Source organism: Desmodus rotundus, chromosome 7 (genome assembly GCF_022682495.2).
Source record: "Desmodus rotundus isolate HL8 chromosome 7, HLdesRot8A.1, whole genome shotgun sequence".
Classification (NCBI taxonomy): domain Eukaryota; kingdom Metazoa; phylum Chordata; class Mammalia; order Chiroptera; family Phyllostomidae; genus Desmodus; species Desmodus rotundus.
In genome coordinates, this window is record NC_071393.1 from 94839129 (window position 1) to 94861252 (window position 22124).

The 22124-nt window shown below is 51.6% G+C and overlaps 1 protein-coding gene across 3 annotated transcripts; it reads left to right on the plus strand.

Annotated features, from left to right (window-relative positions):
• The first annotated feature begins 696 nt into the window (after positions 1-696).
• On the plus strand, positions 697-21319 carry SLC24A1 (solute carrier family 24 member 1). Of its 3 annotated transcripts, XM_045201259.2 has the most exons (10): positions 697-848; positions 2359-4380; positions 8185-8238; positions 9559-9664; positions 13554-13640; positions 14611-14702; positions 17663-18334; positions 19062-19151; positions 19990-20156; positions 21070-21319. In XM_045201259.2, the coding sequence occupies exons 2-10, from the start codon at positions 2488-2490 to the stop codon at positions 21317-21319; spliced, it is 3411 nt and encodes a 1136-aa protein (XP_045057194.2). In that variant the 5' UTR covers positions 697-848; positions 2359-2487. The 3 variants fall into 3 exon arrangements, with proteins under 3 accessions (XP_045057194.2, XP_045057197.2, XP_045057198.2); XM_045201262.2 differs by lacking the exon at positions 8185-8238; XM_045201263.2 differs by lacking the exons at positions 8185-8238; positions 9559-9664; positions 13554-13640; positions 14611-14702.
• The last annotated feature ends 805 nt before the right edge of the window (positions 21320-22124 follow it).

Sequence of the window (22124 nt, forward strand, 5' to 3'; positions counted from 1 at the left end):
AGGACCATGAAACTCCCAACTGCCTGGTTTCACTCCCACTTCCTTCAGTTCCAGCCTTGAGTTGGAAACACATGTGGGGTGTCCTGGGGTGTTGCAGTCTCCTCTGGCGGGATCTGTTGGTGCCCTCTTCCCCCAGGGTTTCCCTCAGGCCTAATGAAATAGTTTGTGTGTGTGATATGCTTTAAAATTTATAAAGTATCTTCCCTACATTCCCTCATCTTTTAAAAAATAGACTATTTCCTAGAGCAGTTTTAGGTTCAGATATTCTCTCATTTAAAATTTTGGTTCTCACATCCACCCTACAAATAGGTAGGCCGGGTATTATCATCTCCACATTTACATTTAGATTACATTTAGAATCACACAGTGGCAAATGGAGCCTGGTGCTGTGGTCTTCTGATCTCTTAAGCCCCAAGCACTTTCTCTTTGTTCCCACAGAGCAAAAATTCTGAATCTTTCCTTCCCATAAGCATGAAAAACCCAGATCACCTCTCATTCCCAGAGCTTAGAAGCAAGTTTGAGAAGTTTGCCCAGTTTCCCCTTGACTGCAGGGCCCTTTTGTCCCTGGTGGGAGGTGCGCCCTCTTAGTCTCTGGCAGAGGCACCAGGACCCAGAGCTTGTATAAGGCCCCTGATAAGCTTCTTAGAGGTGGTATTAGCAGGGATTGGATATTCTTCCTCTGAGGTGCCCTTCACACCGGACCCCGCCCTGAACTTAGGATCCATAGGAGGGCTGGGGGCAGGAGAATGGGGTGTTCCCCGCTGTCCAGCTTCAGACCCAGTCTTTGAGATCCTGGGTTTTGACAAGTTTTCAGAACTGAGAAGACACCCAGATGTCCAGGTTTGAAGGTAAATGATGTGATTAGCTAGGATGGATCAGCAGGGATGCCAGCTCCACTCTGTTACACGACACGGGCATACCAGAAAGAGAGAGACCCTCCGAAGTTTCCTTAGGAGATTCCAAGTGTTGAGTTTATGGCAAGGGACAGGGTGGAGGACAAAGAAGGAAAATCAGTTATTTTGTAGTTCTTGTGCTTGTCCCGCTTTAGCTTTTTAAGACAATTGCATTTGCATCTCCAGTGTGGTATGCTGGAAAGACTGGGGCATTAGAGCGGGTCACACCTCTCTGGACCTCAGTTTGTTCATGTCTCAAATGAGGAGTTACATGAAACAGTGTCAGTAACTCCTTCTGCCTTTCACCACTGAAGGTTCTATGGGCCACTCATCTCATTTCCAACAGATTACTTCATATGCAAAACCGATCACTTCTAGTTACTGTTTTGTAATAACCTGTGGACGTAGATTAGCGATTTAATAAATATTTACTTGGGCTGGGCCACCATGCCCTTCTTTGTAAACTGAGGATTCTTTGAGGGCTTTTCACATTCGTTCCTCCTGTGTCCTCATATAAAATTGCCCTCATGTGGTGCTTGGTTCTGTGCCCTGCTTTTCACAGACCGTATGTGTTTTCCTCTCCCAACATTCCTGTGGCGTCGGTCTTGTTATTACTATTTGCATAGCTAGATGTTATTACTATTGTTATTACTATTAAGTTAAATTAAAATATGTTATCTATATAATAATAATGTTAAAAGGTTAAACTGAACAGTAATATATACTGAAAAGTAAGCCTCTTTTTGACCTCTGGCCTTTAGTTTCCCTTCTCCAGATGTCCTTCCAGAGATCAGCTTTGCATAATTAACATATATGTTATACCCATTTCACAGAAGAGGCACTGAGGCTCAGCTCGCCCCGGGTGACATAGATGGCAAGAAGCAGAGCTGGGGATCCAGGCCCCTGACTCCATTCTCCATCTTTTTCCCACTGCATCGCACAGTCTGGGGACTCTCATGACGTTAACTTTTGAGCTTTGTTCTCTCTGGATGATACAGTGGAATTGTTTTAAGTCAGTCTGAAAAAAACATGCAGAGTTTTGATGTCGTGGCACTGTCTTCCACTGTTGCCTCTTTTTGTCTAAAGCTTAAAACCGTGTATTTTTACTTCCCTTATGCATTTGGTAAGGGGAGATCTGTGGCCTGCGGCACCAGCTACCGATGACTGAGCTTCCAGCAATTCTGGCTTGGACCTGAGGAGCGCTGGCGGACCTTGGCAGACCCGGCTCAGGAGCCTAGGCTGCTGGCATGCCTGCCCAGCACAGAGGACCCTTTCCTGCTCTTTTTCCCAGGAGCAGGCATTGCTCCCTCAAGCAGTGGGCAGAGGTAGTTTTACTCCAACAGAAACAACTGTCTTCCATCACAAAGGCGCCTGCATGAATCGTTATTTATGAGGGTTTGGTGGATCCCAGCTCTCCTCGTAGTGGCAAATAACCTCTCTCCTTCTTTCTTTTTTTCTCCTTTAGGTTTGTGGATAGCTCTTGGATGCGCTTCATGGAGAAATCTTCCCTGATCATCCCTCTGAATCCCAGACAGCCCCCATCTTTCAGTGGACGGAATGAGAGACTTTCTGTAACCAGGCCTCACTGGCCATAATGGGGAAATCAATCAGGACAGGGATGCAGGAAAGGCCATTACTCCGGCGAAAACGGCTTCAGTGGAGTCGCTTCCTCTTCCTCCTGGGAATGTTGATCATTGGTTCCACCTACCAACACCTGAGGAGCCCCCGGGGCCTCCCCTCACTGTGGGCAGCAGTCTCTTCCCAACACCCTGTAAAACTGGCTAGTCGGGACCTTCCCAATGAGATGGTGACAGGGAGCAGTGACCCTCCAAAAGCTGGGTCTGAAATGGAGGGTGAGACACTGGCACCCCAAGTCACAACGGGCAAGGAGAAAGTAACACCTGACATGACAATGGAGGACACCCCCAATACACCCAGAGCAACAGCCAACACCTCTCCAACAACACCCAAGAACAACTACAGCCCGACAGCAGCAGGCACAGAAAGAGTGAAGGAAAACACCCCAACCACACCAAGTAGAGCACTGAGTCACTACCCCACAACTGCAAGCAGATCAACAGCAAAGAATTCTACCCCAGCAACACCCAGGGGAGAAGTGAAGCACTACCACCCAACTCAAGCCAGGGGAAAAGTGAAAAAGTACACCCCATCTCCACATGGTACAGTAGTAAACACTGCCCCGTCCACATTCATGACAATGGCAAGAAACCATGGGATCACCCCCAGAGCAGCGGTGAAAGACGGTGAAACCGTGGCAACCTACAGAACATTGGAGACCAGCCCCTCCAAAGGAATGGTGGAGGAAACAACCCCAACTACTCTCAAGGGAATAATTGATAACACCCCAACTTTCCTGATAAATGACATAGAGACAAACACCTTGACTTCTCCTAGGAGTGTGGTGGAAAAGAGCACCCTGACTACCCCCAGAAGAATGGACAGGAGCAGGTCAACCAACCCTCGGGGGTTAGTGGGAAAGGACAACCTGACGACTTCCCAGGGACCGGTCTTAGAGCACACTGCAGCCGTCTCTGAGGGGCAAGTGATGATTAGCACCACGACAGGAAGCAGCCCAGCAGCAACCAAAGCCTCTACTGCTGCTTGGATGGTTAGGAAAACCTCATCCAAAACCACCGCACCAACCATGGGGATATCCTTAGCCACCTTCTGGTGGCTGGCGAAGAAACCTTCCACAGCACCAAGCACCTCAGCAACCCCCAGCGCCAAGACAGATCTGACCACCCAGGTTCGTCACTGTGTGGTTGTGGAGCCGGCACCAGCCATGCCCACGACCCCCGCCCCCAGCCTGACAACAGGCCTGCTCCCAGAGGCGCCCAGTCCCAGACCCTCAGCGCTGCCCCCTAGCCAGCCAGACCACCACCCCAAGGCAGAGTACCCCCCAGACCTGTTCAGCTTGGAGGAGCGGCAGCAGGGCTGGGTGGTCCTGCACATCTTTGGCATGATGTACGTGTTTGTGGCCTTGGCCACCGTGTGTGACGAGTACTTTGTCCCAGCCTTGGGTGTCATCACAGACAAACTGCAGATCTCTGAGGACGTGGCAGGTGCCACATTCATGGCTGCTGGAGGCTCTGCCCCCGAGCTCTTCACCTCGCTTATCGGCGTCTTCATATCTCACAGCAACGTGGGCATCGGCACCATTGTGGGCTCTGCTGTGTTCAACATCCTCTTTGTCATCGGCACCTGTGCCCTCTTCTCCCGGGAGATCCTCAACCTCACCTGGTGGCCCTTGTTCCGTGATGTCTCCTTCTACATCCTTGACCTGATGATGCTCATTCTCTTCTTCCTGGACAGCCTCATTGTCTGGTGGGAGAGCCTGCTGCTGTTGCTGGCCTATGCCTTCTATGTGTTCACCATGAAGTGGAACAAGAAGCTCGAGCTCTGGATGAAGGAGCAGCTCAGCAGGAGGCCAGTGGCCAAGGTCATGGCCCTAGGGGACTTCAGCAAGGTGAGAACAGGCTAGCTCAGGCTTCTGTAACCCCTTTGGGGCAAAAGGGTGGGGGGAAGCCCAGGACTAAACAATAGAAAGTGCTGGGTTAGACACCTCAAGAAATGGGAGCTCTGGTTCCCTTGCTATTCATTCAACATTTAGGCCTATTCTCTGCCAGGCACTTATGCCGGGGCCTTTGCCAAGAGCGACCTTGGCTGAGCTCCCAGTCATCCCATAAAATGGTTGTTATTATGATCCCCCTTTGGCAGGGGAAGACACTGAGGCCTAATGAAATCAAACCACACATGCTGAGTCACACAGCAAATAGGTGGTAAAGTCAGGATTTGAACCCAGTTTGGTCTGACTGGGTCTTTGGAAATGTCATTTGAGCTGGGCTTTGGGAAATGTCCAAGAAGATACCAGGCAGGGAAAAATGATCAACCCTTCCCCGTGTGTGGTGTCTAGGGTTTATCTAGGGCCCTCACTTTAATCTTATTTGTTCACATTCCAGACTAGGAGGGTCTGGTGGTGGATGGAGTCTGAGAAAGAAGAGGGGAGGAGGTTTTGACTTTGTTTTGCTTTAAAATAGTGGAGAAGTTGGGCGCTCCACTCATCCACTGACAAGCCAGCGCCGAGTATAGAGCCCTCTCTCTGTGCGGTCACGAGGATAGATACCGGGAGCATTAACTCTGCGGCTTTCTCCTGGCCCTGAAGTTCCTTTCCAAGAAATTGTCTGTACCCACAAGGGACCTTCCTACAAAACTCATTGCCTCATTCAGTAATCTGGAAGGTTGAATTGGGGAAGTGATCTCTGAAAATTAATTTCAAAGTTTGGTTGATTCCTTGAGACTCCCAAGTGAGGGCACCGGGGGATGCAGACCCCATTTCTCTGCTGCTCGTACAGATCTAGTTTGGGCAAAGGTTGGCTCACCGCCTGCCTGTTTCAGGTCTCAGAGAAGCCACTGGTGTGAGCAAAATTTTGCGTGCAAAGAGTGCACAGATTTAGTTACTTAATCCTGAGCAGGTCTGATGAGTGGGCAGGATGGAGACGAAATTCAGAGGCACGTCTGGGAGAGACAGGACGCAAAGGAGATCAGGCGTGCTTCCTTTAGGGTTTTCGAGATAATGTGGTGTCTGGAGTACCGAACTGAGAGTCAGGAAGCCTGGCTTCTACTCCAATTCTGCCTCTGATTGTATGGCCTTGGACAGGTTCCTTCCCTTCTTTGGGGAAGTGACAAAGTCCAGCTAATCACCAAAAGGTCCTGTCTCGTTCTGACATTCACTGATAATGTCCTGTGTCCAGGTGAGGTCAATCCCGGCAGGCCCAGCACAATGGTTATTTGTCTGATCTGATCACCCGAGCCCCAGTGGCCATATTTGCAGATCGCCCAAAAAGGAGAGATGTTCTGCCCAAGGTAATACAGCCCAGCAGGTATCAGAACTGGAATCCTGTATCCTAACCACCCCCAATCAGCTGTTTCCCACGAGGCTACTGTTCCAGGAAGCCAGCCGCTTAAAAAAGAAAGAGGGGCTCAGGGTGTCGCGTTGCTCACTGTGAAGGAACAGGAGCCCCCTCTGGTGAGGTTCTCAGGGCAGGCCTTGCTCTGGGTGGCTGTGGAGCCTGGTACCCTCCTCTGCGGAGAGCATCTACTGCCTGCTACACGTCAGGCCAGCAGTTTTCAAAATGTCTCTAACTTGCCTCCCAGTCCTTATAGTAATTCTGTTTTTATTTAAACTCTACAAATTCTGAATTTGCCATTTCATCAGAGCTAGTCCATCAGAGCAAAGCTTGCCAAGGACGTGAAGCATAATCATGATTTCAAAAGAGAATTTTCAACCTACTTCAGACACTTTCCAAGGGCTTTCATAGCAGCTGTTTGCCAACCAGTGAGAGGGGTGCAACTCTGCTCTCGGCTATTTGTTGAAACAGATCCAGGGTGGTTTTTGGTTAACAGAATTATTTTTTTAAAAAGCAGGTTGAATTACTGGCTACCCTTGAAAGCAAATCTATATTTATTTAAAATTAAAAACCTGTAGTTTGGACTTCCCAACACTAAGTACTGTCTGCTAGAAAGCAGCCCAAGTAACTCCAGAACTATACGTGTTTTGAATGGGCTTGCATTCTGTTTCTATTAAACAGAACTGGACTGGAGGTCAGCAGCAGGCTGGTGTGTGCTCCACTGAGTCTGGGCTCCCTTCTGAGGACAGTGCGCTCCCAAGATGCAGGGGAGGGACGTGATGTGCTTTGCTCTGAAAATCACTGGCTGAGGGGAAGAAAATGAACCAGAAGAAGAACAGATCAGAAGTCAGGAGCTGCTGCGGGTTGTAGGCAGGAGAGTGGGAAGACAAGGCCAGATCTGAGGACTTCCGTGAACTAGGTCTGACAGCTAACTGGATGCGGGCTGTGAGGGAGAGGGAGGAATTCGGGTAGACTCTTGGGTTTCCAGCCTAGACAAGTGAGTGGATCAGGGTGGAAGACTGTGCTCAGTGAAGGCATAAAGTGAAGAGCCCCCACCCAGAGTATAACCTGGGTGAAGGCAGGACTCAGACCAGGGGTTCAGTCAATGCTTGTTGAAGGAATTTTTTTTTTAATCTGACTAAATATGTCAGGGATGTGTGTCTAGCAGGGGGGAGGTCAATGATTAATTGCTACATCAGTGGGAGATGGAAAATCCGGAGGACACGCCCCCGAGCGGCCCAAGGTTTGTCCCCAGGTCCCTATGAATAGCTAGCTGCAAGGGGCCCATTGCTCATTCCCAGAAAGATGCATCCGTCACAGGTGGCGGGCATGGAGACATCCTCTTCAGTTTCCTCAGCCCCCTTGCTAGTTTTCATGAGGAAAAGGGAACAGTGGGGTGGTGAGGCTGAAGGGAGAGGAGGGAGAATGGCGTGGAGGGAGAGGTGGATGTGGGAGTGTGTTTATAATAAGGGCGCATTCTGAGAGCACCTACTGCTGGCACTGCACCCATGAATAGGCCCTCAGCCACACCCAAATGTCAGCACACATCACGTCCATTTACCTCAATAATCTGAAACAGAGACTCTAGGGAATGTAGATTTGATCTCATGCTCTTATTATACTTGGGAAAAGAAATGTGATTTAGGAAAACAGCAGCAGCAATGAACACCGTGAATGCATGTTAGGAGACTGGGATCGCCACTGTCCTTGTGAGTGCAAATCACAGAATATTCCTGCCTCTGTTTTCCCATCTATCAAAATAGCAATAATAATGCTAGTCCTGATTATTTCATAGCGTTAGTAGTATTGAATGAGAAAATGGATGTGAAGGGTTTCAGAAAGTTAGAAGTGCATACTGAGGCTAGAGATATGTGCAATGAACGATGAACCCATCGAGACATAATCGGGCTTAAGTAAATCTGAGTTGCAGAGAAATCAGTAGGCCTGAGCATCAGGGGACAGAAGTGTGTCTCTCCTCTGTGGCCAGTACCAGCCATCCTGAAGGGTATCCTGGCTTCTCATCATTCTTTGCCTCCCAGAAGAACTCGTTGGATGAAGGTTGGGTGTGATGTGCAGGGAGGTGGCTGGGCCAGTGGGGTTGGCGCTTAGACCCCACCATCCCATTGCACTTACAGGTACTTTGTGAAAAAGGCGCACCCAGGGGACTGAAAGACAGGTGATGTCACTGGGCCGCAGTGAGTGGGCACATCTGAGCGGGAGTGATGTGTGCAGGCTACAGCCAGGCTGTGGAAGGCCGGGTTGTCTCTGTGTTCCCAGCTGAGGGCCTCCTGGAGAGAGAGGGAAGTAGGGAGAAAGAGCGAGGGTCTCTCCAAACGTCTTGTGACTGCTGTCCCTGTTTGCAGCCAGGTGATGGGGCGGTTGCGGTGGATGAGCTACAGGATAACAAGAAGCTGAAGGTGGGTGCCGTGTGGATTCTGCCAGCGAGGGCACTGCGGGGTCTCAGAGGACAGCCTCAGACTCAGGGCACTGCACTCCTGATGCTGGGCATCTTGGGCCGGGCTCTGGCCTGGCACACTCCAGGACTGCCACCAGGGTGAGCCAGGGAAGGAGTGGGCTCCTTTGCCAGGGACTCTCAACCCCAGGTGGCCTTGGAGGAGGTGCCAGTTTGGGAGCTAGCCTGTCACTGCTCGTTTTGCCACTAGCTCACTGGCTGAGCTGGGGCCTCAGGTTCTGCACCTGTAGGACGGCTGGACTAGAATAACTCATGTCCAGCTTTACAACCCCAACATGCCACGATTGATCAGAAGCCTAATTACCTGTGGCTTTGGAATGCCCAGAGCTAGGGGAGCTTTCGGAGGGGTCCTGGGGGTAGGGGAGTGTGAAATTTCTGAAGAATTGTTTTAGCTGCCTTTGGCCTCCTATGGGGTATTTGGGAAGAAGTATGGGGACCTTAGAGAGAAGCTGGGTCCAAATGAAATCTCCCCCATCCAAAGAAAATCCCCGGGCCTGTTGTAAAGTACTCTGTTACTACGACCACTAGATGGCAGAAGAGTTCAGAGCCAGAGGGATGGGGAAGGTGAAAGTAGGGGCGGATGGGGTAGATAGAAGAAACGGAGCAAGCCGGCCTTTGTCTGTCTTTGGATGCCTCTTGTAAATCTGTGTGTGTCACTGTGAATAAGTGTGGGTCACATCTGTGTGTCTGCACCTGTAGATGTGTGTGTGTGTGCCTGTGAAGGTTCTGGAGAACATGGGTTAAAAAAACATCTGAATCGGGAGTTAGAAGGCCTGGGTGCCAGTCTTGACGGTCACTTATACCCCTTGAGTTTCCCTTTCCTGTTCCGTAGAAGGGCGTCACAGCCTTTCTCGTCTCTGGGAGTGCGGCAGTGGTAAAGCCCCATGGTGCTGTCTGTGGACCGCGATGCTCTGTGTGGTGCGTGGGTGAGTGTGTGCTTCTCTGAGGCTGTTCATGGGTGATGGACAAACGCCTGGTGATGTGCGGTCCTCAGCGCACAGGGTCTGCTGCTCCCTGCTGAGACCTCAGGGAGTTATTCAGTCGGTAGAATTAGTCTGTCATGGAAGCGTGGAAGGGAGGCTGAGGGAGAGAGCAGTGTAACTCTCTTGGCTGCGGTGCGGGACAAGGGAGGCCAGGATGAGGCTCCGGTGCTTTTGTGCTGATCTCAATGGGAGGGAGGCAGGGTTAAGGGAGGCCCTCGGGTGGCTCCTCCCCGGGCTCCGGCAGGGGCCCACTGAGGCCTGTGCTGCTCTCTCCTGCTCAGCTCACCTCCGTGCTGACCCGAGGGAGCAGCTCAGCCTCTCTGCACAACAGCACCATCCGCAGCACCATCTACTGGCTCATGCTCCACAGCCTGGACCTGGGGGAAGGTAAGCAAGGCCTCCCCAGACCTGCGTGGTCTCCCTGTCCACTTTGTCCCTCCTGCAGCTGGACAACAACTGGGACCTGCAAAACTGAGAGGCAGTGGGCGGGATGAGGGCAGGAAGGGGGACAGAGTTGGCAGAGGAGAGTGGGTGGTAGTTAGTCTAGGAGACAGGGGGGAGATGAAGACAGGAACTGCCTAGGAGAGGAGAGCGCCCCCAGGAGCCAAGGCCCTTAGGTACCTGTACCCACGACTTCCCGGCCTGCCTGTCCTCTCTTGTAAAATGAGGAGGTTCACCTGCTGTCCTTGAGCCGTGAGCATCACGCGTCTGCACGGGTGACATCGGGGCTGCCTTCAGCACCTTCCCTGAGCAGCCTGCTGCCCGCAAGTTGGTTCCTGTGTCCCGCAGAGTCTCCTGCCAGGTGGCTTGGCTCAGGCCAACTGGCTGGGGTCACATCTAGGGGAACCTCCTGTACGTGCCAGAAGCAGTGATGGCACCTCCCACTGCTCTGTATTTAGCTCTGGTGTCCTAGGAAGACTGCTAAGGCCTCCCTACCATGCCCCCCGCCAGGAATCCCAAAGGACATCCTGGCAGGACCACTTCTGAGGATGCTGAGGGTCCAAAGGGCAGTGAGGACTCATGTTCAACTTGACAAATGACTGAGGAAGCTGAGATCCTCACCATCCATCTCACCAGTTCCTGCCTGCTGGCCTCCTTCCCCAAAGAGCTTCCCCCAACATGCTTCTTAGGGCCCCAAAAGGCACCACTCAGGTATGCACCTGCTCTCCTGGAGCCCCCCATCTCCGGGGCTCCGGTGCAGAACTGGGAGCACAGGCAGGAGGCCCGTCAAGGGAAGGTGGGGCTTTGGGCAGAATCCAAGGGATCGGAATCGCAGCTGGGCAGGCGGGTGGAGGACTGAGCTGTGTGTGACACTAGAGACTGACCTTTGAGCCCCAGGGAGCACCCTGACTGACCTTTCTGGTCCTGGGACAAATTTGGCAGGCTCAGAATTTCCTCAAGCCCTTAAGTATCTTCTTCAGACATAATATTGGAATGTGGGTGTTTAAAAGAAGTCTATCGTCCTGTGAAGAGCAGAGTGAAAGACAAGGCGGTCAGACCGTCCTTAGAACACCCTCAAGGTGAGCCTTGGCGGACACGGAGGGAGGCCACCTGTGAGCGTCAGCCCCTGAAACACAGAGCCGCTGGGGTCTGAGAGCGGGCCGCAGCCCCCGGCAGCCTGTGCGTTCCCAGTGCAGCTGCTCCATGAGGGAAGCTGCATCTCTGGGTGATGCTTGGCTGCTCCTCAGGGAGTCACTCACTCTGGCAAAGTCTTAAAGACTTCTCAGTGGACGGCAGGGCCCCCTGCCTGGGCCACTTTGGCGACCAATAGCTGGCCTACTTGTCCTAACAGGATTATGTGATGTCCAGGCCAGGCCGAGGTCAGAGGAGATTGATACTAAGGAGATGATCTGCTGTGCTGAGAGCTGAGAGGCTGCGTGAGGAAACGAGCTCTGGGGGAGCCAGTGACTGTCACCCTGGGGAAGACAGTCGTGCGTGGTCATTGTGTGTCTGTGTGGCCTGGATGGCCCTCACCGCGAATGATGGCTGATGTGCTCCGGGACACAGTCCTGCTCAGAGAAGCCAGCCCTGGTTCTGCACCCTGAGAGTCCATCCAGGGGGCTGGGACCGCGCAGGGCTCTGACGAAGGCCTTTGTTTCCAAGACCTTCCAGACACATGGTTGTGCTTCCACAGGCCGTTTCCAAACGGTGGTGCAGATGTTTCCACCCTTTGCAGGTGTCCCAGCTCTTCCACAGAGCGATCCGTGGTCTGAACTTGCGCACCGTGGAGGGGCTTTACCTCTCCAGGGCCCTACGATCCCGTGCCTCTTCTGGGGATTTTACACAGCATGTGTGCGTGTGTTAGAGAGCGACACCCTGTACCTGACCCGCTTTCCTTGGTGGCATGAGAAGTGAGAGGGTAGGGTATATGACGAGGGATGAAAAGGAAAGAGGGGAGCTTGGTTTTCTTGCCAGGCCCTCCAGCCAACAGCCAGCAGATACTCTCAGAGCCAGGACTGGAACCAGGGGGGCCCTTCTTGCTCAACAGACGGTGCCAGTGCTTGGTCAGTGCCAGGGGGGCGCTGGGCTTGTTCGGATGAAGGAGGCGGTGCAGTGCCGGCTTCCTGACATCTCAGATCTGACGAGGACCTCCTGGGCAGGCCCACCAGGACAGTTCGAGGGGCCACGCATGCCAGAGAGGTGGCTCTGCAGGACGGAGCCTGTTGCCAAAGGCAGCGGCAGCTGAACCTACTCTGAGAGTTTAGGAGACAGGCTGAGAAGAGGAAATTCCAGACCTCTTGTGTTTCCTGCCCATCCCGGACCCAGGCAGAGTTTGATCCACCCAGTTTCCCAGACTGCGCCTGCTCAGCCCCCCTGGATTATGGACTCGAGGATGTTCAGGGTCTGACCCAAACCCTCTGGAATGTGGGGCCTCATGACTGCAGACTCCGTGGGCCAGCTGCTCTCGCTACTGTGGTTAATTCATCGTAGTTGTCACAGCTGACACTGGTGTGGTGCTTCCTGGGTGCTAGGCGCTGTTTTAAGCAAGTTGATGTATAAGTTCATTTATTCCTTCAACAACTCTGTCAGATTTTACAGATGAAGAATCTGAGATACAGAGAGGGTAAGGCATCACCCAGCTCAGCCCACGACCATCAAGTGGCAGAACTAGGATTCAAGTCCAGGCTGGCTGGTTCCAGGTTCTGAGCTAAGATAATAATATTAAATTGCAGCAATTTATTTATTTATTTTGTCTCATGGATCCTCACATCACCGCTCTGAGTATATCATGGTGTTGCCTTCCCAGGGAGTGGACACTGAGGCTTGGAGAGGGCACCCGGCTTCCCAAGGTCACCGGCATTCACAGGGCAGGGCCTGCATGGAGTTCAGCAGAGACTCCTTGGCGGCACCTGGTTCTGTCATTTGTAGCATGATCCTCACCACCCCCACCCCCACCCCTGCACCCAACTACACGGCTGTGAGGATGCCCCGCAGAGCCCCTGCACCTCAGTCTCTGCCTCCCACTGAAATTTCACCTGCAAAGCACCTCGCACGTCCCCTGCAACGCAGTCACACTGAAAGAGAGCTGCCCTGCCCGTTTTTCCCACCTGGAAGTCAGGGCGGCTCCCTTCTGCCCACAGTGCTCTGCGCGCCTCCGCCTCCGGCAAAGCGTGTGCACAGGCCTCTGGAGGGAGGCCCATTTGGGTCCAGGTGTCTGGGGTCAGAGCGGATGTGGCAGGGAACTTGGTGGGCAGTCTTTCCTCTTTCCCACTGCAGAGGGAAGGCTCATGAACATGACTACCAGTGGTGCCCCTGGAGTTACAGCGAAGCTTCTGGTAGATTTATAGAAAGTAAGCTGCAAAGGACCTTCCAGATAATCCAGTGCAAGGATGGCAAACACACCTCCCTGTCCTCATGTTGTCACTCCCTGCCCTCTGCAGACATCCCGATCAATTACGCACTGTGCCGCAAGCTGGAGGAGGGTTCCCCTCCAGTCAGCACTCAAGCAGCCCTCACTTGGGCTCACAAAGGAAGTAGGTCCTGTTTGTTGCCCCCAGGACCAACCATGTTATTTTATCAGAAAGGAAATTGGCCTAGATGGGGAAGGGGCTTGCCCAAGGTCACAGTCAGTTAGTGACAATGCAGAGAATTTAAAACAACAGTTTGGGAACTAAGCACCAGGACAAGGCTGGTAGGACCGGAATCCAGACGTTGTAGCTCCCAGGCAGCCTCTCCCCTCCCACTGCAGCTGCCCTGGCTGCTGGCTGACCAGCCTGACTGAGGGGGTGTGGAAGGGACACTGTGGTCCCAGATGTGTTTCCTTTTTCGTTCGCAGCCCGCTCCTCCAAGAACAAGGATGAGGAGAGCTTGAATCAGGAGGCCAAAGTCGAGCCTCAGGCCAAAGCAGAGAGCAAACCAGAAGGTGAGAGGATGGCCAGACCAGCGGGGTTTCTCCTGCCACCTTCCTCCCCTGTGCCCGCCAGGGGCTGCGGCTGCCCCTTGGCCTCTCCAAGCCAGGTAGCTGGGGTGAGGGCCTGGTGCTGCCCTGCGCTCTGCCGTCTGCCCCGAGTGAGGGCAGGCCTGCACAGTGCCCGCTCTGCTCCCTTTAGGTGGGGTAGGCAGGGCCAGGCTGAAGGTTGTTGAACTCCCACTTCTTTGTTGCAAATTAGACTATTGGACTCTATTTCTTCTTCCTGCCGTGTCTACACAAGGATAGTTGTGATAGGGGTTGGCCTGAGACCAGCAGCCCCATGGAAGAAAGGCCAGGGGTCTGGTGACACAGAAGTCCAGTGTCTGTGTGGCAGCTGGAACAGGGCAGCGAGACAGCCGCTGCCCTGCAGGCTCTGTATAGCACACCAGCCCACCCAAGGTGCTCAGGAACCCTGGGAGGGAGGCAGAGCAGCAGTCATTGTTCTCACTGTATAGACAAGGGAGACTCAGAGAGGTCAAGTAACTTGCTGGAAGCCACACAGCCAAGAAGCGAAAGAGCCTGTACCCAAGCCCAGTGCTCCAGGCTTTTCAAGGCTTCCCAGCTGCTGTCTTTGACATCATTAGGATCCTCTCCAAGTCAGACCCCTAGGGCTGGGGCTTTGCCCTCTCTCTGCTCCAGGTGCCTAATCTGTTCGCAGTACCCTGGGCCACACTAGCCAGGGTGGAAGTGTCTGTGAACACAGGGGAAGCAGGGATGGCTCTGACTCATCTGTCCACATCCCCGCAGACAGACAACAACAGTTCACATCACATCATTTTCCTTTCCCTATCAACAAGAAACTTCCCTTCTCAGGCCCTGAAGCGTACCAGTCCAATGGCCCTGAAGGCACTCCCAGCAGCCTCTGCCAGCTGCCCCCAACACCTGGCACCCTTCTGACCTGTCCCATGTTTATCCTTTAAAGAGGAGGAGCCAGCCAAGCCCCCTGCAGTCACGGTCACACCAGCCCCTGCTCCAGACGTCCAGGGCGACCAGGAGGAGGATCCTGGTGGTCAGGTAGGCACGAGCCTCTTCTCAGGTGGAGGAATTCGAGAGGCCCAGGGGAGGGCTTGCTGACCGAAAATCCTTGCTCCCCGAAGGCCTGAAATGCTGTTTGAGAGTCATTCCTCTGGAATGAACTGTGAAGACCAGATACCTCATGGGGCCTGTTAATGCACCGTAACGCCCTAGTATGAGTGCGGTAATATATGGGAGAGCGTGTCGCCAACGGTCGTATGCTGTAAAAAACTAATAGATAACTGTTAGGGACTATTGGCAACTAAGGGACAGTGAGACTAGTCAGCTCGACATGCCAGGGACAGGGTGGCTGGGTAACCTTGGCCTTGTCCGCAGGGCTTCCTGAGTCCTGACACTGCTGCTGTCTTTACAGCCTCACAGCCTCTCACCACGTAGCGGCCACGCTGGACCTCTTGTCTCCGTGCTTTTCCACCTCCAGGCTTGGCCCACATGGCTTCTTTCCCAGAATGCCTTTCCTCTCCATCCTTGTCTCCTGATCTCCCCCCAGGCCAGTGCAAATGCCTCCCTCACTATAAGCCTTCCCTGATCCCCCCAGTCTGAATGCCTACTGCACATCTTCCCCACTCAGGGCTCTTATCACTGCCTTCCTTGTCCTCTATGAGTCTCTTTTGGTTCCCCTGCGAGGTGGTGAGGTCCCTGAAGGCAGAATCCATTCTGAGTCATCTCTGTCTCCACCAGAGAGAGAAACTCAGAGCACACAGCTGTATTCAATAAGGATCGAGTGACTGGTAATGAATAAGCATTCAGTTTGCAAGTTCCATCACTGTTTTGTTTTGTTTTGTTTTGTTTTTTATTTGACACCCAGAAGCACTCAATTATATCATACCCTTAAGCCAGCAATTTTGGGTCCAGGGTCTAAGACGCCTTCACGGTGCCGTGAGTGCCCTGAGCAGGCCTGTGACAGCCCGCTCAGCAGTGAAGGGGATGAAGAGGAGCCCCAGCGCAGGACGTGAAGCTTGGTGTCACCAGGAGCTGCACCTGGGCCTGAGAAGGTATCCAGGATGCTGGTGGCCTCTCACTCCATGTCCTGCTCTCCCTCATGCCCCCTTCTCAGTGTGCAGGCTCTGTCACTCGGCCCTCCTGGCAGCCTGGCCCCGCTGGCTTCATAGTAGCACACACAATGCTAGACTACTACCCCCGTGCTCCCGTCTGCTGGGGGATCAGGCAGCGACTGGCTCCTAGTCTCAGAAGAGAGAGAACACGTTCAAACCAGGTCACAGTCAGGGTTCCAGGCAGAGCTGTGTCCAATCAGCTCTGGCACGGACAGGTGGGGTGCTTTGACTTCCGTGCAGAAGAAGGGACTTTGAGGGGTGACAGTTCTTAAGAGAAGAGGGCACAGGCTGGGCAGACACTCCCATGCCTATTGACTTAAATGATTCATCGCCTTCTCCAGGAAACCTGTCCTGATGGGGCTGGGGAGGGAGGGCAGGAACGACTTCAGACTAAAATCTTCTCATTCTTCCTTCCCAGTTCAAAGCAGAGCCTCACAAATATTAACATTTGCCTTCATCAAGGGTTCTTAGCCCTGGTTGCATATTAGAGTAATTTGGGGAAACGTTAAAATTGCCCAGGCCCCACCTTCAGTCTACTAGGCCAGAATATCTGGGGTGGGTCCTGGGGCATGGATGTTGTTAAAGCCTCTAGGTGGCTTTAACATGCAGCAGAGCCGGGAACCACTGAGCATCCCTTGGGGCTTGGCTGTGTCAGGAAGTTGGTTACAGAAAACATACTCCACGAGCACACAGGTCATTTGTTCAAGGGCTTGGACCAGTGTGTTCTTATAGACTAGCTGAGAGCCCAGTCTGGGGAGTCTCAGAATCAGTGGCTTTGGGGTGCGCGGAGTCAGTCCATGGTTCCCAAAAACTGGTCTGCAGAGCACCTATTGGGAGCACCTGGGAGCATGTTAAAGTAGACTCCTGGCTTCTGCTCCCAGACATTCTAATTCAGCCGGTCCAGGTGGGGCAAGGAAATGTGCAGTTCTAATAAGCTCCCCACGCTCTGAGGTTTGGAAACCAAAGACCTCATTTGGCCTTGGCGTTTGCAAAACAGGGTAGGCTGGTGGTTAAGAGGCCGAGTTGGACTATCCATATGCAAATCCCGGCGTCACCACTTACAAACTGTGTGGACTACAGGCAAGTTATTTAACTGTTCTCTACCCTAGTTTCTTCATCTATCAGTTGGGTTTAATTCTGTCTATATCATATATTAATTGATTAATGAAACATAGTAACTGCTAGCTATTATTATTATACCACTAAGCATGGTGCCTGGCACATAAACCCCTCCCCCCCAAAGTAGGTATTATCATTTTATACACAGGTGAGATAACAGGTTAGCAGGTTAGTGGACCCAGCAATGTGATGTAACCGCCAAAGGATATCATGCAACATTAATGGGTGCACAGTATCTGACACGAGGGAGGTGATAATCCTATTAAACTTGGTGAATTGTTCTGTGTTCAGCTTTAGAAGCTTCCTCATGGGATATAAGCTAATTAGAATGAGTTCACCACAATGGGGATGAGGCTCTGGGCCATTATATGCGGGAATGACAGAGGGACCTGCATACCTTTAATGCAGGGAAGAGAACTGTCTCGTGGAAAAGTGATTAGCTTTGTTCTGTGTGTCTCCAAAGAGTAAACGCATACACAGAGGGTAGCTCCTTGGTATTAACATGGACTTCAAACCAATCGGAGTTGCCAAGATGACAGAAGCTGCTTTAGGTGGTGAGTTCTCTATCCCTGGAAATGATCAAGTAAAGACTAAACCACCACTGGGTGGGAATGTTGTGAAGGGAATTTTGCTGAATAATTGCACTAGTTTTCTCCTCATACTCAAGTTTTAGATACATTCTGAGAGAAGGACAGCGACAGGAAGAAACTGGGAAGGAAAACAAGCAGGGAAGTTACTACATGTTAATCTGCTGGCTTTGGATTGCAGGACGGAGCTGTGGCTGCAGCTGAGAGCACAGGCGAAATGACCGGTGGAGGGGGTGAAGCTCCCGGCGGAGGCAGAAGTGGACAGCAAGGTGGAGGTGAACCTCAGCTGGAAGGTGAAGGTGAAATTGAAGCAGAAGGAAAAGGAGATAATGAAGGTGAAGGTGAGCTCCAAACAGGAGATGACGGTGAGGTGAGAGGTGAAGAAACTGAAGAGCAGGAAGTCAATGCTGGACATCAAGGTGAGGCCGAAAGTGATGAGAAAGGTACAGACGGCGAAGGGGGAGGTGATGGAGGCAATGGCGAAGGTGAGGTCCAAGCAGAACTCAAAGGAAATGATGAAGGTGAAGGTGAACTCCCAGCAGAAGGAGAAGATGGAAAAGTGAAAGGTGATGAAGGTGAAACTGAAGAGCAGGAAGTCAACGCTGAACATCAAGGCGAAGCCAGAAGTGATGAGAAAGGTACAAATGGTGAAGGAGGAGGTGATGGAGATGACAGTGAAGATGAGGAAGAGGAGGAAGATGAGGATGAGGATGAGGAAGAAGAGGAAGAGGAAGAAAATGAGGAGCCTCTGTCCCTGGAGTGGCCCGAGACCCCACAGAAGCAGGCCATTTACCTCTTCCTCCTGCCCATTGTGTTCCCGCTGTGGCTGACGGTGCCCGATGTCCGGAGGCTGGTGAGGTTGCCCATCCAAGCCCCAGGCTATCCGCAGGGAGGCTGGGAGGTCTCTAGGCATCCCACCCAAGGTGTGGTGGGGGGGAAGACAGGGTCAATTGGCTTGGCAGGACTCGACCTCAGGGAGGATCTGGGCTAGAATTTGCAGCTCTGGAGGGGACCACACACCTAGGGACACACCGATAGGCTCGCGAGGCCCTAGAACGGGCTTATTTCCACCACTATAAGCAATGTGCACTAGCTGCTCCTTGGCTCCTACTTCGTATCCTGATTTAATAGAGGAATGATGCCACCACACCCCTCCCCGTCTCACAGGGTTCCTGTGAAAACCCAGGCTGACGAGTGTTGTTTCTTCCCAGCTTCCTAGTTTTAGGGAAAGAGCTGACTAGCATACCCCACCCAAATATGGACTGCAGTCCATATTCTGTGTCTGCGTCAGCAGAGGAAGGGGGAGGGTAGAGAGAGGTTGCAGAAGACAAATTAAATACCTAGATCAGTCTGGTTCTAGGGCACGCAAATAACTGTCTAGTCTGGCGACTGCTGAACTCCCTACTGTCCGGACACCCCTGTAGGCTACCAGGCCCTCTGAGGCTCCTCGCTGGAAAGAGGTTGCAGCTCAAACGTCTCTAGACCCTCTCCATCATTCCTCCAGCTGATCTCATCACCGATTCTGGGGCCAGAGACCTCTCGCCTCTGCAACTTCTCTTTCTTTTTAAACTTTCAAACAGGAGTCTAGGAAGTTTTTTGTCATCACCTTCCTGGGATCCATCCTGTGGATAGCCATGTTCTCATACCTCATGGTGTGGTGGGCCCACCAGGTGAGTGAACAGCAGGCACTGAACCCCGTATCAGCAAGCCCCAAGGACCCCTTTGTCCTTCAGGGTAAATTTCCAGGGAATGGTGGGAATCAAGTGAGTTTGTACATTTTCTACACTGTTACAGGCAGACTTTTATTCCAGTGAATGTAGTGCTTTTGAAGTGTGGTGCTTCTGTCTTATATTCACATTGTAGCACAGAAGGCCCTTCACAGTCTGCTCTGACCGCCCGTATTCCCTGCTGTCTCCGTCACGCATCTCCCACTCTTCTCCCCCTTGTGAATCGTACACCCTCGTGAAAGCAAGCTCAGTTTTGCATCTTCATCTCAGGCATCTTCATCAGTTCTGCTCTACCTGGAATTTTGCACTTAGCACAGAGCTGTGAGCGTTGTCTCCTAGCTCTGCTGCTTCACTAGGCCGAGAGGAGGGTCGGTGTCGTGCTGCTCACGCCTTTCTCTCCAGCCACAGTTCCTGGCATATAGCAACATCCATGGTTCTGGAAATGAAAGGGTGACGTGAACAGATCTTTGGAGGGGCAGTACTTTTAGAAGCAGAGGTGCTGTCGTTTCAATGACAGTGACAGGTGATAGAATAGATGGACTTTTAGTCCAAGCTAGACAAGAGCAGAGTCATTTCCTGAAGCCTTGAGCAGGGGCTCCGTTCTCTCCCTCCATGGCCCATCTCCATCATTATCCTACGTCACTCAGGCTGAGGGCGTGTGCTGAGCTCCCTGGGAATGCTGGGTTTGCAGAGTACAACAGTGTGTGGTTGGTGCTTTGGGGAGCCTCAGATTTTCTACCTGCTGTTGCCATGGTTCCTCATTACTCTCACTGTTTACTAGGTCGGTGAAACAATCGGGATTTCTGAAGAGATTATGGGTTTGACGATCCTGGCAGCAGGCACCTCAATCCCTGACCTCATCACCAGTGTGATTGTTGCTCGGAAAGGCCTGGGAGACATGGCCGTGTCCAGCTCTGTGGGCAGTAACATATTTGATATCACCGTGGGGTGAGTGGCGGAGTTGCTTCCTAAGGCACATTAAGTAAGACTGGAAAATCTTGTGTTGGCTCTGTTCACTGGGTTTCTGCTTCATTCATTATACATGGACTCAAAGGGCATTTATATTGTTGGTTTCTATAAGACAACAAAGAATCCTCCTTTCATTCATCACAGCCCGATGAGATAATAGAACTAAAATGCTGCCTAGAACTTATAGATGACTTGAAAAATGAAGTCCATTAAATTCCGTTACCAAATACGGTCAAATGCTCTGCTCACTGACCTGCAAGATGATGGGAGGGGGGTGGGGACCATGACTCATTTTCACTTCCTGATATCCCTGCTCCTTTGCATTTGCGTTCCTGCCAGCTCTAAAAAGCATTTTGTATAAATAAGCAAATGCTGCATCCTCCCTACCCATTCCCTTACTCACCTGGTTTATTTCCATTCCCCCAGTCTTGTCCTGGACTAGCATGGTGGCTTTGGTTTCGTTAATTTGAATTTGTTCATGTGAGTGTATAGTTGGGGCAGGGAAAAGGCACAGGGGGTCCTGATCTCTGAAGAATTTAAAGAAACGTTATCCTGAGCTGGGCCTTATTGTAAGAATTTAGAGATAAGAGTCACGCGTCCACAGGTCTGGGTGAGTCATGCAGACATGATTTAGTGTGAAATAAAAACACTCAGGCCCAGAAAACTTCAGTTTTAGTCTAGGCTCTCCCAGTTATTATCCGTGAGTCCAAAGGCATGTAATTTAATTTTCTTAGTATCCTCATTTGTGAAATGGGGCTAATATTTGCTGCCCTATTGCACAGATTTTTGTGTGTGTGGTAAAATACGCGCTTTGTAAATTGTAAAATACATCTTAAGCATAGGGGATGAATTCAACATGAAGAATACTCACGTTATTTTTTCAATCTTGCAGCCTGCCTGTTCCCTGGTTGCTTTTCTCTCTCATCAATGGACTGCAGCCTGTTCCAGTCAGCAGCAATGGCTTGTTTTGTGCGATCGTTCTGCTCTTTCTCATGCTCCTGTTTGTGATCTCTTCAATTGCATCGTGCAAATGGAGAATGAACAAGGTCCTGGGCTTCACGATGTTCCTCCTTTACTTTGTGTTCCTGGTCATCAGTGTGATGTTAGAAGATCGAATCATATCCTGTCCCGTGTCTGTCTGAGTCCGTCACTGTTGCTCAAAATGGACATGGATCAGACAACCACGCCAGAAGTCCTCGTACCTCTGGTTACATTCACGACAGAATGAACGTGACCTGGGAGGATGAACCGAGAGGCTGAGAGCCCCTGGTGTGAACGTGAGCCAGGAGTGAAAAACCTGCAGCTTGTTGTGCATTAACAATCTCACTTCTGGAGGGGCGGAGTTCCTACCCCTCGCAGAAACAGACAGCTAGCTGTCACGTGGAGACCAGAAGGACCCTTGGAGTCAGAGGGTTTTCTACCCTCTGCGATAATTGGGTGAGGGGTGGGACAGGTGGAACAGGACAAGCTCCCACGCTCGCAGCTCCCTGATCATTCAAGGGCTGCTGATCCAAAAGATGCAGATGTACCCAAACCTCCTGGCTTTTGCCCCAAGCACACGCTGCTGTGTGACGTCTCCTCTTTTCCTGTTCGAAAACGTGAGGTTCTACCAGGTTTGTAATCATTACCAGTTCAGTTATGGGTGAGTTTGAAGAGCTAAGGCTACAGGAAAAAAATGAAGTTTGACAGGAATCCATTATCATTAGTAAAACGCATACCAATATTTTATACTTAAAAGGACTACATTAGCTCTTACTGCATTTCTGAAAAGTGAAATTAAAATAAGTAACCCAAGAAATTAAAATTGGTAATTTGCCCTTGAATTGGAAGGCATGGGCATTAGGGAAGGAAAACTACTCTAAGGGCTATTTAAAAATATGTACTTATTAGAAAATCCAAGTTAGTGCTGTCCCAAACAAGGGGTCACTTGAGGTATTAGACATATAA

Coding starts and splice junctions, on each gene's coding strand:
- SLC24A1 (XM_045201259.2), top strand. CDS start 2,488: ATGGGGAAATCAATCAGGACAGGGATGCAGGAAAGGCCATTACTCCGG. Junction 4,381..8,184: donor CCCTAGGGGACTTCAGCAAG/GTGAGAACAGGC, acceptor CCCTGTTTGCAG/CCAGGTGATGGGGCGGTTGC. Junction 20,157..21,069: donor ATATTTGATATCACCGTGGG/GTGAGTGGCGGA, acceptor TCAATCTTGCAG/CCTGCCTGTTCCCTGGTTGC.